A 15,550-nucleotide genomic window follows, 5' to 3' on the forward strand; every position below is an offset into this window, starting at 1 on the left:
CCAATGTCATTGTGTAACGTATTTATTGACATACGTTATGTCAAAATCAATCAAATCAGATATAGAAAACAGTGGCCGCCAAATACATAAACTATTATATGTAGTTATAGATCGGAAATCAGGGCCAAACTGCTCCAAAAGTTATAACCAATTAGTAATAACTTTTGGAGCACAAATTTGGAATTGATTTCTGGTCTCTAACTAACTATATCTACTGTTTAATGTTTTTCCTATCATTAGATATTATTACAATCTATATCCGTCACAATAAGAGGCACTATTTTATTCCGTTTTAAAGGACACTTTTTCCAAATGAAAGAAAGTAAATAAGTATACTTCTTATTAATGTCAATGCTGTTAAGTACAGCGCGGGTGACAAGCGAGCGACTAGCTCGTTTAAAAACTAATTTCTAAGATGGCTACGTGTCGCGAAGAGCAACTTTCTTGAAACAATAATTGTAAGGTTATTAAATTGCAATTAATGTAAACGACATCGCATTTCCTTATACGCTATAAAAATTTATTGTTACTGGCCAATTGAAATGGTCGGCAGGCATGACACGAAGTATATTGAAGGAATATAAAAAGCCACATCCGTAAGTGTCGATAACGTGTGCGGAATACTATTTTAAATTTCGAAAATGGAACAATATCCATATAGGTAATATCGTTTTAAATATCGAAACATGTAAAATAACAAAACTCATACTCATACCTTCTATGACGAAAAACGAAAATATAATCCTATCAAGACGTAGGATGGAACACATAAGGACAAGATGTATTATTTTATTACTGGCCATTTGAACAAGCTACAAAAGACCTATAATTATACGTGAAGAATATCGACGAAAAGAAAATAAAATCCGTAAAATACTGGTAACGTGAAATAATGTTTTCAAATTTCGAAATAAGCAAAGGAACAAGAACCATGCGACTTTAATTAAAATTAAATAAACAAAATATCACATAGTGCGAGTTTTATAAACACATTATAGTATTTTATTTACAAATAGTATATACTATTATATTCAGCCTATAAGGAAAACGAAATGCATAAATATTTTCATGATAGCGTTATAAAAAGGCGCCTAATTTTAATCCCGGAGGCGAGAATTATTCAAATGGACTCATTTTCATGTCTCCATGTTCAGTATCTAAGACAAGTTATTGTTGGCTGCATCAGTTCATTCAAAATTCTCGGAATACCTTAAGGTCTTGAAAGTGCAAGAGTCGTTAGTCAACTATGACTTTATTTACATGATATATACCTACTAAATTAACTAACATGTTACTAAATTAACTATTTACCTATAGGTAAGTGTATCAAATATCAGTGCAATTATAAAATAAAATTTAAATAAATAATATATTTACTGAAGTAAATACGTTTCCGACGGCATAATTACATTCATTATTGTTATTACAAATTACAATAATGAACAGTTTTTGCATTTAATCCAACAATCTTATTATATTTTAAGTACTTCTAATTCAAATATCGTTTGCATGCTTTGAAAAAAAAAATATAATAAATTTCCAACTTCTAGGTATAATTGTGATGGTAGTTAATTTCATTTCTGCTCTAATAAAATAGAAGAAGAGAGAATATGTATTATAATATTGGTGGGATTTTTTGTTGAAAAAAAAAACGCTTTAATCTCTTAAAGCGTTATTTACGAATGAAACCATGCAAATTTAAATATGTCAGAAATAGATATAAGCCAAAGATATAAGTACATGTTTATACATTTATTTTAAACCCCGTATAGCCAAACAAAACAACTGTATTTATCGCGCAATTAAGCCTTAGATATCGAAATATGACAGTCACAAAAAGACACGGTGTGTAAAAAAGCCTTATCTAAAATCTAGATAAGCTTATAATTACAAACACCGGACCACGAGGAAACGTTTTCTGAATGTTTAAAGTTAAAAAAAACGCATACCGCCATTAAAACAACTTACCATAGCGATTATGGCGTTTGGCGAAAAAAGTCTGTGTTAAAAATTATACCTAACCTCTTTACTCACAAAACGTCGCAACAACCCAACAAAATTTAATGAAAAATACATTTAAAGTGAATAATATAAGGTCGAAAATTTCCCAACAGTAGCAACATTAGAATACCCCAAAATTGATTATGGAACGACGAGTAGAAAAACACAACGGCCAGCAATTTGTACAATAGTAATCCGCGCTGTGGATAGAGAGGTCCGATGTTTCAATAATATTTCACAGCACGGCAGAAAGGGACGGATATAGTCGGTCGTATAATCTAACATTGTTGCCGGTAGCCAATCCGGAGGCAGTAATGGGCGTAGCTCGGCCCACGTTCGAACTTCGAATAGTCCTGTCTTTAAAATTGCCTTTGTAAACCATTTTTATATTTCGAATGTTTTAAATACAGTTATTAGATTTTTTATGAATTCGTTTTTTTTTAAATAACATTGTGCTTACGAAGAAACATAATTATGTTTTTTTTCTAATCATAATATAGGTCAAACAAGTTTTCGATATCAGGTTTTTACTTTTGATCTTTGGTAAAAAGTAACACTGATTTTGATCTTTGAAATTACGATGATTGTTTATAGTTTAAGTATTTGTTTGTTCGATTTTTTAGAATCATTAAATCAATATCATGAAAACGATAATATTACTTTAGAGTTGTATTAAATTACGGTATGACTGCTGTGCAGTCTCGGGTCTCGGATTTGATCCCCGGTTCGAGCAAAATTATATTAGGTTTTTCTAATCTAAATACACACAGCAAAAATAAGTTCCCTGGTTGCACCTCTTCTGAAAAAATCGTGAGTGTGTATGTATCTAATAATACTATAAATGTACAGTGTTTAAATTAACTAGTATGTCGTAGAAGAGATAAAATACATATTATTTTGTTATAAAAGTACCAAATAAATCATGTATTTATGACGTAGAGTTTAGTATCACAAATTTAATTGACATAATTTAATGATAGAGTCACCTTGTACACAGTTGTGTATACAGTAAAGTTCGACTGGGACCTACTAATATCACACAAAATCGGCATGAAATATTACCTTGAATGAGTCTTTCTATTAACAAAATTTCGATAGACATAACACAAACAAAAAAAAAAAAAAATATCTAAGACTGCAATACTATCTCTGACAATGAGCCAAATGTATGTGATTATGTGCAGTCGATATTTATATCTATTACTCAATTGTTTTTTTATATAAAAGCAGCAAAATAATATCAGCAATGTATTGTATACTGTCCCGCTGCTGAGCACGGGCCTCCTCTACTACTGAGAGGGAATAGGCCTTAGTGCACCGCGCTGACCTAGTGCGGATTGATGGATTTCACACACTTTTATTTGTATAGAGAACATCTCAGGTATACAGGGTTTCTCATGATGTTTTCCTTCACTGTTAAAGCAAGCGATAATTCACAAAGAATACACACATAATTTTAAAAGTTAGAGATGTGTGACCTCGGATTTTAAACCTGCGGACATTCGTCTAGGCAATCCGTTCTACTCTCAACTAGGCTTTCGCCGTAAAAACAAAAAAATTGACAAAATCCCATCTCCCTATCTCATGATTAATTCAGTTGCGGGTTAAGATCAGAGCTTCCAGAGACACAAACTTCATAGTGCCATAATGCGTGCCATTACTGATCCAGGTTTACAGGAGTTGCATAGAGCAACTAAATAATTAGAGGGTGTTATGGAGCGAGCAGTGGGAGGCTGCTTCGCCTACTCCAATTGAGCGACTTCGAGAAGAGCGACCATGCGAGTGATCTCCCGCTGTCGTAAACGAAAACATTATTATTTATTTAAAACTTTATTGTACACCATAATTTTTTAAAAAACAAAACTAATATCTATACTATTATATAAAGCTGAAGAGTTTGTTTGTTTGTTTGAACGCGCTAATCTCAGGAACTACCGGTTCAAACTGAAAAATTATTTTTGTGTTGGATAGCCCTCTGTTCGTGGAGTACTATAGGCTATATATCATCACGCTATGATCAATAGGAACGGAGAAGTAATGAAACATGTAGCAAAAACGGGAAAAATTTATTAGTTTTGAGAGCTTCCGTTGCGTGCGCTGCGTAAACGGTTAAAGTTATGCAACAATGATGTATAACGGGATTGTTCCTCTTAAAAAGTTCTATAAAAATATATTACAAAACAAAGTCCCCCGTTCCATCCGTTTGCCTGAACGTGTTAAACTCAAAAACTACCCAACGTATTAAGATGAAATTTGGTATGGAGACAGTTTGAGATCCTGGGAAGAACATAGGCTCCCGGAAAAATATATAGCGTTACTTTTATAACGGAATACTTTATCCCGAAAAACTTTATAACGCGAGCGGAGCCGCGGGCAAAAGCTAGTGTATACATATAATGGAAATTATTTAAACATCGGTGGTACAAATGGCGGTCTTATCGCTCGAGGCGATCTCTACCAGACAACCATTGGAGTTCATTTTCATTGTTTCGAGTTTGGGGATATCTTAATCCTCGTGTACAGAGAGTGGCCGTAATGGATCATGTAGGTATGGTCTCTCGCAGCTATCTTAGTGCAACAAAATACCCTGGGGCCGTCCGTATGCGCCGAAGAAGGGTACAGTATGCAGGTATACTGGTGTAAGAGATACATAGAGTTAAGGACTCGGTCAAATGCTCGCTCGGATGATGCTATACTCCTGAATGTCGACATTGGACCGAAAGACCGGTGAAATTAATATAATCGTTCCACTCACCCTCTAAATGGTGGTAGCGATAAGGCATTTTTCCCGTGAACAAAAAACAAAGGAGTTGCATGAGTGTGGAAGTTTCAAACAATACAAAACAAATAAATTTAATACACCTATTATTTATTCGTAAAGTAAGATTTAATGAATAGGTACATGAATCAGTGCAGATATACAATATTCTCTATACCTGACATAATTGGCGGATTTTCCATACCATAAATATATTTTCCATAAACAGATATGGATCGTATAATACCATAGAGCAATTTCGCTTTATGCGACGGTCAAACTACAATAGCTTTTCGACTGATAGAGTATTATTTTTCTCTTACGAAAAAACTAATTAAATAGTATTTATTCATTAGCCCTTATACTACCATGTGAGCTCAGAACTCAGCAATCAGCGTAACTTTTCATGTTGCAAAAGGAATTTTTTAAAATCATTGTGATGTCAAACTACTCAAAGTGTTAAACGCAACAGAAAACTTTTTTTTTGCTTTGAATGACGAGACGACTTTGTCGTTCGCTGCTGGTAAGCGATACCACCGCCCATAAACAGTAGAAACACCATCCAACACCTTGAACTACAAAGTATTGTTTGGTATTCCACTGTGATCGCCATCCTGAGACATGAGATGTTAAGTCTTATTAACCAGTAGTTACACTAGCTACAATCTGTCACTTTACTTTAATTTTCAGTAAGATAGTAGACCCAAGCCGAGAACACAATACTACAAACGGATAATATATTGTAAATCCAGCTATCTTTAATTTATAGGCCAAAAACTTACCAAAAACTTTAAAATAAAATGTACTAAGAATTAAAAAAAATAATAACACTGAAGATGATTGATTTTTATTCAATTCAATATTTTATTCACATAAAATAAGATTGTCCGGGATTAAAATCCAGCTTTATATTTTCCAACGATAAAATAGAGCCTATATTTTAAGTTAGAACTCTAACATTTTATCGGTGAGAGCTACATTGAATTCTATGTAGTAATTATTCTCCTGCACAAACATACAGAGAGACAAAAAAATCCGAAAACTCTTGTTTTAGCTTCTGTTACTCTAATAAAGGCCCTCCTGTATTAGTTTTTCTTCAATATCATAATAAAGGGACATCAGATCGTCACAATTTTATTATATTATGTTTATATATTAGACCTATGCAGGCACTTTATCGCGTCAAAATAACCATTAATACACATAGTGAAAAGAATATCTTATTGAGTAAGTATTAACATCCCAATAATTTATTATGAAAACCTTACTAGTGGTAGGTCTCTAATTGTAGCCAGTATAACTACTGGACATAATAAGACTTAACATCCCATGTCTCAGGATTGCGAGCGCAGTGGAATACCAAACAATACTTTGTTATTCAAGGTGTTGGATGGTGTTTCTGCTGTTTATGAGCGGCCATATCGCTTACCATCAGGCGAACGGAAAGCTCGTCTCGTCATTCAAAGCAATATAATAAAATAATAATAATATATGTTTCAACAAGGATACGACCACAAAAATTATAAAATAACCTCTAGTCTCAGAAATTTCCCAGAAACCCTGACAAAACACACAAAAAGCAACACAATGAATAAATAAAAGCCCTACCGGTGACATGTACCGATAATGTGGTAAATGGTTTTACCCACCATTTTGTATGTATGTCCGTACAAAGGACGATCATCATTTAGATAGCTAGTAATTGGTCTGACCTGGTTAAAATATATACGCTATTAGTACGTTCCTATAAATTAAACTTACGTACCTATGTATTTAAATGCCAGTAGATATAAAAGTAACTATTAATAATGAAAAAAATTTTGCGTCACCTCACACCTCAGTCCCCCCCGTGACCATGAAAGCTGCAAAGTCTTCGAAACGTCGGGAGAAAAGTAAAATTTATTAAAACCGCGATAAAATTCGTAAAATAGTTCAATTTAAATAATGAAAAACATCAAGAAATATAAAATACTTATTATTTTCTAAAGTAGTGTAAGAATCTTTACATTCATTTTAAGATTACAGTTTGGGTTTTATTAGTAATAAATATTACAGAAGTTTTGTTGTTATTTGTTATTATATATAGATTTGTAAATTGCATATTCAATTATTATTATCATTTATCTTGAACGGTCATAAGTATAACTATCCGAAGGACAGCTTCAATAGCCGTATAGGTAAAAGAGTGAAAAAATCCTCTATTTACCTACCTTTTGATTGGTAGGTCTCTCATATGTGAGAGTCCGCTTGCATAGGTACCACCGCAATGTCTATTTCTGCCGCTAAGCTGCAGTATGTAGTCACTGTTGTATTCCAGTTTGAAGGACATTGTAGCCAGTGTAACTACCAGATATAATAAGACTTAACATCTCATGTCTCAGGATGGCGAGCGCAGTAAAATACCAAACAATAATTTGTAATTTAAAGTGTTGGATAGTGTTTCTGCTGTTTATGGGCGGTCGTATTACTTACCATCAGGCGAACGGCAAGCTCGTCGTCTCGTCATTCAAATAAATAAAATAAGAAAAGGACATATCTATAGAAGTTGTCCTTCAAATAGAACGCCCGTAATTGCAAAAAGACGGATTCCCTATAGACGGATTAAGGCCCCGTGACTTTAATCAAGAGTACTATTTGTTTATTTTTTGACTGGCTGATAACATTTAGGCACTGTGAAACATGTCTTAAGTAACATGTCTAGTAATTAAACTTCACAACGCCCTTTAAGATGGCACACAATGCTTGCCTTCCAACTTGCCAATAGAGCGACAATTCTATGATCAAATAAAACTAGTTTTCGGATTTTGTAGCGGTTTTTTACATATAGACACGAAAAAGTGACTCCACTGTACCTGATGGTAGATAAAGTGGGGTCTAATAGAGTGTCGACTGAGAGATGATTACCCCTTGACAGTTTATTATTATGCCGGCCTGTTGGAACTGGATATGTACAGTCTGATCCCTGAACGCGACATACATGGGCCACTATGGTGGGTTTTAACACATTGTTTACCGTGGTCGCTATCCAGGTGGATATTAAATATATCCTACCATCAGTAAATTTATTTTTCTCCGGATGTTTCGAAGATTGTAGCCTTCAGGGCGCACGGCTGATTTTATTTCGATGTCTTGCGTAAACATAAGAAATCATTATACAATCATATTGTTTATCGTATACGAATGTTAAACGTAGTTCTAATTACCCGACTAGCCATATGGAGAGTAATGTAAACCCAAACAAAATACCAAAAACGTTTTGACACGTAACAGTTAATATTTAGCCCAATTATAACTTCCTAACCAAGACTGTCTTATTTGGTAATAGTTAACCAATGGTTCTGAGAACAAGGAACGCGGTTAAACGATATTATTATTTCATTATTATTATATAAAAACTTAACCCGCAATTACCGACCGAGTTTGAAAACTACCGACCGCCTTTCTGTGTTTTAGAGTTCCTGAGACTACGGTTTCACTTACATCTAACAAGTTTTGCTCGCGAATGCCAAAAGTCTATGTAAAAAGTAGATTATAACTCTGCATAGTAAAGAGAATAACTTTTGAAAATGATTTAGCTGAATAAACAGCTAGTTAGGAAAGGTTTCCAGAATTTTCTTTATCCGGTTCCAACAGGCCGGCATAATTGTGTCGACTGTCGCGGGGTCTCTCGTCAGTCGACATTCTATTGGACCCCACTCCACTTACCAACTGATGCTGTGGGGTCACTTTGTCGTACAGTTATTAAATAAAATCGGAGTAGTCCTGGGTAGTCCCGTCGTAGCGTGTAGAAACATCTCAGTAGACAAGATTGTGTCGAATAGCTTGAGGTGGCCATCTGTCGCCATTCGATACTTTAGACGGCATTGCATTTACTATCAGGTGCATTTTGCCGCGCCAGGAATGAAAAAAAGTTGTTCTGAAGATTTTAAGAAATAAATAAAACTTCAGTTTTGTAAGGTTAGTATAGGCTTAGATGAATATGAAACAACCATTCAGATGTCTTAAGACAACAAGTGTGGCGAGCGGAACTTAGAATTATACTATGCTTGAGTTGGTACTGTTTTTTCGGGAACTATTTGACCGATTTTGAAAATTCTTTCACTAATAGGATCTCTATATTTCTCCTGGGCGCTATAGACTTTTATCCACAAATTATGAAAAACTTAGCCATACAGTCAAAGCCGCTGGCCAAAGCTATAATCAATAAAATAATTTTCAACGTTTAAAAGATAACAATTATTTAACTAAATAAAATACGGAACTCTTCAAGGTACTTTTTAACGTAGTGGTTAGTTACTGGCGCTAGTAATAATTACAGGGAGCGAGCGAGCAAGCTCAGTCGAGTCGGGAGCGAGTTTCGCTAATACACAGTGATGTAATTGTGAGGAAAAAATGTGTTGTCTATTGCTATTGGCTTTAAAATTTGGGATCGGCTTTGTTTTGTAACAAAATAGATATAAAAACAGTACGAATAAGAAATTTTAATGTATCATGGCAGCTCGATGTTTAATTTTAAATTATTTACCTATTTAAGTACGAAAATGCAACAATTTAGAATTATTTTAGCATCTAAATATTACGTATATAGATTATGGAAAAAATTTAACAGATATTATTATTTACGGGTAAGTATGTTTAAATTAAAAAACCTTATAAATTCAATTCAGTAATTACATTTTAATACGTATTATTATGAAAATGTTAATGTTACACAGATTCTAGGTAAGTAATATTTATTTTCGTATGAAAATACGTAAAAGAAGAAAGAATTGATGTCAAACATTAAGTATTTTAAAATTACTTTTAGCGACATCTATAAAACTTTATTTAAACTACTACGCACAGCTATATTGTGCAATATCAATGTTATTTTAGTTCTGCATAAAATACACAGATGGCGTTGATAGTAAGACACGTACATAAGCGTAATCATTTTATTTTATAAGTATTATACAGATGGCGCTGTAAGACAATAATTGTTTTATATAAAGTACCTCATTTTTTTAATAGATGTCGCTATTTCAATTAAATTTATGGTGTGAGGATGGATATTGAAGAGTAATTGCCAAGAGGATCGTTCACGTGCAGACAATGGACGTACTTCCAAGCTATATCAGGCGCTGGTAAGGCTGTGGTACTTAGGCATTGGTCGATAAGTTTTTCTGCCATGTCTTTGTCTGAAATCAAAAAGGTAGTTGTCAGATAGGTACAGTAGAATAATTTTAATAAATTATGAGTAAGAACTAAGAACATCAATCAGTTGAAATGCCCCGCTTGTAACGCTGTCCTCTGACTATAAAAATTGTTTGGTCTATCCAAAATATGTTTTTTACCCTATCACCAAAAACATTAACAATTTGATTCATCATTCCCTTACTTCCCCCTTTACGTCACTTATAGAATGATCGCTCTCTCACCTTTAGTCCCCACTCGCGCCATGGCCTCGTCGAGCCTGTACACTCCGTCCATGGTCATGAGCCCCATCTTATTTAGTATGCACAGTACCCAATTCTTCAACGAGGGCTGTTCGCTCTGTGAATAAATTAATGATAAAAGCTTCACAATACTTTATTAAACAAGATACACTTAAAATATAAAATGCTCAGTAAATGCGATGCGGTCATAAGTAAGTATATAAACAGAGAGTGCTATTGTGTATTGCGTGCATTGTAATATCTCTTGCGTACTTTGCTGATCTCCGTTAAGATTGAAATGGAATGAAATGATTTATTTGAACCGTAAAATGTTAAACATTATTTAGATTCCGTCAATATTAACTCTACTACTAGTTCGGAAAGTAAGAAATAACGGGCAAGAAACTCTGGTGTTGCTCTTTTCAAAATCAGTTTAAGGTTAAGACTACAATTGGTTTATTTTTAATTTATATGCTCGTAAAATAAGGAATAAATTCATTTAAATTTTGATACGAGTGCACAACCCTCTCAGGAATCATGATTTTTTTTATTATGGTTATAATTATTTCCTCTGCGCACCTCATTAGCCGCCGTAGCCCAAAATTGGCTTGGAAGGAACCAATCATTATCTAAGAACATAAAGTGGAGACCGCTACTGGATTAATTTACATTTAATAGTAGTTTGTGTGAAGCCAGTTCTGAACTTACCCTCCAGTCGCCAGCTTTAAACCTGATCACCAAATCAGGATCCACTTTAGTATCCTCTACACATTCCATTTGATACTTCTTTAACGTCGCCACGTCCCTTTTCGGATAAAATTCTTTTATGGGTGAGGAAACCTGGAAGAAAATGAATTTACAGGACTAGGCCAGAAAATAAACCTCAGGACTTAGCAAATAATTTATGTGATAACAGATAATCATGATTCCTACATACTAGCACACTAGTGTTGGGTTTTGTGATCAGCTTATATATTCGATTTAAAACAGGCCGGCATAGTTGTGTCGACTAGCGAGGGATAATCAAGTCTCTTCAGTGGATACTATCTGGACCTCATTCTGCTTACCATCAAGTGCAGTGTGGTAATTACGGCGTGTACGTATAAATTAATATAAACAAATAAAAAGTAAACAGGTAAGTCACGTTTTAAAATACCATCTTTGGAAATATGAGGTACTCTCACTGAAATTTCTCCTATAAAACTGCATTGGTCTTATGTGGCAATAAAGCTCGTCAACTAAAATAATATTAGTATTTGTATTTAATGTCGCATAAATTATTGCTTATTAATTACTAAATATGATAATTATACTAAAATGGGTAGAAAAGAAAAATAAAATATAATTACCACAAAAGTATAAAATGCTACACAAAAAACTGCGAATTGAAATGTCTCCATTACTTCCTAATACTCGGATGTTTCAAACCGATAATGGAATCCAACATCAATACTTCCAAATTTATAGTAAAACAAACAATCTTGTTTTGAATCTTTATTTCGTAAACAGTATTTTATAGATGACGCTATATTCAATTGTTTCTTAACTAGTATTCCATTTATTTGTAAATCGAATTTAGGATTCTGTTTCCATAAAACCCAAACCTCCATTTCCAAAATTCCATAAAACCCAAAATTCCTTTGATCTCAATCGATCAAATAAAATATGCTTAAATTGTTTTGGTTTTATGGACTCGATCCAATAATCAATCTGTATAACCTAATACTTTTGTAAAGTAGCAGATTTTTTTATTTTCTATACTCTATTAGAATGCTTTAAAATATTAATTTATTTGAATGATGTGTATTAATTTTACGTAGTATTAAATTAAAAACCGTTTTTATAAAGTTTGAGGTGTATTTATTGTATATTATATATAATATTCGAACTTAGCAATTGGGAATTAATAAGAAATGTCATTGAGTGAGGGTATGGAATTTACATAATATTTTACATTGCGATTTCAATGTTAAGGTTTATACGGGTATTATTTAACTATTCTACCAACTAACGTAAATATATGTTACCTTTTCTAAGATTCTATGATGTTTTAATCTTCTTACAGTTTCTTAGAATATTGCAAAGTATTTTTTTGCTTCAAACGTCATTCGATGCGATTGCAGTTTTAACAACTTATTGCTTTGTGAAAGAAATTGAATAAAAAACCCAATTCAATTAGTCACCCTGTATTTTAAATTTTTACATCCAAATTAGATTTACAAGAAGATGGCGTGCTTGGGGTCCTTCTCGTGGTAGCATTTCACGTAATTCCACGCTGTCTGGTGGGGTGTGTTGCCTTTGTTCGCGAGGCAGGTGTCGATCAGCTTCTCCACCATTGGCTTGTCGGCTGAAATATACATCCATATAGTAATTGAACCCATTACACTAGTCAAGACTAGTCTTGTGGAATAAATATCAACCATTATGGACTGGGTGCCCCATAGACCCCCTCTCCTCCAGTCGGAAATTCATCGGCATTTGCTGTAGTTTCTATTTGTAAGTAACGATAAAGATAATAATTTGGTGATAAATAATGTAACGTAAGCCGAGACGAATGTCCGCAGGTTCAAATCCCAAGGGCACACACCTCTAAATTTTCTAAAAAATTATGTGTGTATTCTTTGTAAATTATCGCTTGCTTTAACGGTGAAGGAAAACATCGTGAGAAAACCTGCATACCTGAGAAATTCTCTATTAGGAATTTTCGAAGGTGTGTGAAGTCTACCAAATTGCACTAGGCGTGGTGGACTAAGACCTAATCCCTCTCAATAGTAGAGGAGGCCCGTGCCCAACAGTGGGACAGTATATAATACAGGGCTGATATCATTATTATTTTATTTATTAATTTTTAAAGTATATTATTTCATAATTCTCATAATGGTTTCCCCAAGACCTTAGATTTACGTAAACTTAATACAATATACCTAAACATCACATAGCATTATACATATTTTGCACAAAGTACTCACCAGGGTTCGGAACCTTAGACAAAGCGACGTCTTTCTTGAATTTCCCTTCTTTTGTCATCAGCTCCGACTTCATCATCATGCAAAGCGCGTATTTCTTTAGGTTGTCGTTTTCCGCCTAAAGAACAAGTTATAAAAAAATATCACTGTTTTAAACATAAGGTTTCTATGACAGGAATGCATAAGATCGGTTGAAGTTATTAGAAAAAGAATGACATCTATGCTGTAACAACCTCAGCCAAAAAAAGAGAGTAACTCGTAGGTACATAATATTGCTTTTCCAGATAAAATAATACAGAATCTAACGGCTCTAGACCGTTAAGACGGTATAATATTATAAATAATGCTCTCAAGCCAAAATATGTTTCCTCTTGTGTAACCTTTTGGAAGACACCTATTAAACTTGGATTACCAAAATATGCCTTTAAACAAGCTATGATGTTGTTACTATTATTTTTCTACTCTGATAATAAAAATGTCAATGAAAGCCGTATTTAAATCAAAATTATTACATGTTTACCTTGTAATCGCCGGCCTTGAGTTTGTTGACTAACTGTTCCTCCACTTTGGTCTCAGACAGACATTCTGACTTGTGCTTCTTTAGTTTCTCCTTCTGTTCGTCGGTCAAAGCCTGAAACAAAAAGCGGATAGTTTCTATTATCTAACTTCCTACTAATGTTATATATTCGAATGTGAAAATATTTGGATTTTTCTTAGAGGTAAACGCAGAAACAGCAAAACGATTTTTTATGGAACTATGTATTCAGATAGACCATGTCGTCTCTCTCATTAGTCGACACTCCACCCCACTCCACTTACGATCAGGTGTGGTGGAGTCACTTGGCCGTGCTCGTAAAAAAAACCACGTAGTTTGAAATATATCGAACAGACTCAAAAATAGGCATAACCCACAAGCATTAAGTAACGTAATATTCATATTACAATTTAGCAAAAGCAATGAGACTCAGTTGTAAGTGGTCAAGTCTGTTCATAAACAACTAAAAGGCTCGAGAAATATAAATACCAACAAGGAGATTTAAATATTTTTCAAACTCCAAATTGTAGGTATTTAAGGTACGCTCAAATCCCTGATACTTGATGCTGGATAGGTATTACACGATAATAGATAATGTACGTTTAATAAAGCTGTAATACAGACTTCCAATTGAGTCATTATGACAACGATCTGCTTCCTGCTCGACCTAGTTCCAAGACTGCATTGTGCATCGCCACGTAAATGAGATGTTATGTATTCGGGCTCTACAAATCCATCCCAATTAAAGATGATACGCAACGGAGTCCAAATATATTGAGTATGCTATGTATGATTTATTAAAGTCTTGAATTTTCATCTTGGATTTAAAATAAGCGGTGGACTATTACGATTTAGATAATAATACAAGTGGCAGCCTTATTCGAAATGTAATGCAAAAATATTTGCATAATACCAACTTTGTAGAAACCAGCTACGATAAAGTCATAAAAAAACAAGAAAACCCTTTCTCAATCAACCCAAAAAATGTTAACAATGAACATAAAGTCAACTAGGAACAATTACGAGCTGAAAACTTTATACAAAAGTCTAATAACTTAACCCAAACTATGATACAAAAATCGACCTTATCCACTCACCTGGGCCAAGACGAGGCAAGCAGCGAGCACGAGCAAAGCCTTCATGTTGAGGATCGAGGCGAGAATACAGGCGATACAGTTTGACCCCGACTTATATACTTGGCGAACTGCGAAGATGATTATTGATTAAAATCGAGGATCGCTGGCGTCGACAACATTTTGCGGGGAAATTGGGTTGATTAAAATAGAGATCGCAAAAAAAAGGATATAAATTATGTCGGTGTGATTGACAAAGGATTTATTTAATAAGAAGGGATGATTATTTTAGGCGTCTTATAATTGACAGTCGCTATCTTGTTAATTTGGGTATCCTGGAATTGATACTCCAGTGGGGTAACTCTTTGTGTGGGTTTTTTAATGATCTGTACTTGGAAGAGAATCCATCTCATAGACGGCGGACTATGATTCTTACAGCATTAGATTCAGATATTCCTCAACATCAATAATACAATAGATGTAATGCAGGTTTGTAAAAGTGAATAAAAGTCTTGAGAAACCTAATGTGGTTAAAAAAAATACTGTTTGTGAGTTTGCAAGATATGAAATTGATCATATAGTCAAAATGAAATTTAAATAATTTGAGCCAATTAAAACTGCAATAGTTAATAAGTGCAAACTGTTGAAACAAAGACACGAAACACATTAGTGCTAATTTACTAACCATAACATACTCCTATTTCATAAATAACACTTTCATATACTACACAACAAATGTAATAAAAATTAAAGAAACGATAATCTTTAAATGCGATCGTCAAATCACTACAAGATATGAGAGA

General features: G+C 33.8%; 2 protein-coding genes across 2 annotated transcripts; both read right to left on the reverse strand.

Moving 5' to 3' along the window:
* Positions 1-9,565: 9,565 nt before the first annotated feature.
* Positions 9,566-11,598, reverse strand: LOC115455990. Its single transcript, XM_030184834.1, has 4 exons — positions 11,523-11,598; positions 10,882-11,013; positions 10,177-10,291; positions 9,566-9,936 (listed from the first exon to the last, which is right to left on the reverse strand). The coding sequence occupies exons 1-4, from the start codon at positions 11,571-11,573 to the stop codon at positions 9,791-9,793; spliced, it is 444 nt and encodes a 147-aa protein (XP_030040694.1). The 5' UTR covers positions 11,574-11,598; the 3' UTR covers positions 9,566-9,790.
* Positions 11,599-12,343: 745 nt separating this feature from the next.
* Positions 12,344-14,878, reverse strand: LOC115455991 (B2 protein). The gene is made up of 4 exons (XM_030184835.1): positions 14,772-14,878; positions 13,660-13,770; positions 13,143-13,257; positions 12,344-12,520 (listed from the first exon to the last, which is right to left on the reverse strand). The coding sequence occupies exons 1-4, from the start codon at positions 14,814-14,816 to the stop codon at positions 12,390-12,392; spliced, it is 402 nt and encodes a 133-aa protein (XP_030040695.1). The 5' UTR covers positions 14,817-14,878; the 3' UTR covers positions 12,344-12,389.
* Positions 14,879-15,550: the final 672 nt, after the last annotated feature.

Source organism: Manduca sexta, chromosome 6 (assembly GCF_014839805.1).
Source record: "Manduca sexta isolate Smith_Timp_Sample1 chromosome 6, JHU_Msex_v1.0, whole genome shotgun sequence".
In the NCBI taxonomy this organism is placed as follows: Eukaryota; Metazoa; Arthropoda; class Insecta; order Lepidoptera; family Sphingidae; genus Manduca; species Manduca sexta.

Bases quoted from the DNA above. Each gene is read 5' to 3' on its own strand.
- LOC115455990 (XM_030184834.1), bottom strand. From the start codon at position 11,573: ATGGAGACATTTCAATTCGCAGTTTTTTGTGTAGCATTTTATACTTTT. The intron at 10,292-10,881 runs GTAAGTTCAGAA...ATTTATTCACAG, and splicing joins TTAAAGCTGGCGACTGGAGG to AGCGAACAGCCCTCGTTGAA. The intron at 9,937-10,176 runs GTGAGAGAGCGA...TTTTGATTTCAG, and splicing joins GGCGCGAGTGGGGACTAAAG to ACAAAGACATGGCAGAAAAA.
- LOC115455991 (XM_030184835.1), bottom strand. From the start codon at position 14,816: ATGAAGGCTTTGCTCGTGCTCGCTGCTTGCCTCGTCTTGGCCCAG. The intron at 13,258-13,659 runs GTAAACATGTAA...CTTGTTCTTTAG, and splicing joins TCAAGGCCGGCGATTACAAG to GCGGAAAACGACAACCTAAA. The intron at 12,521-13,142 runs GTGAGTACTTTG...TGTATATTTCAG, and splicing joins GTCTAAGGTTCCGAACCCTG to CCGACAAGCCAATGGTGGAG.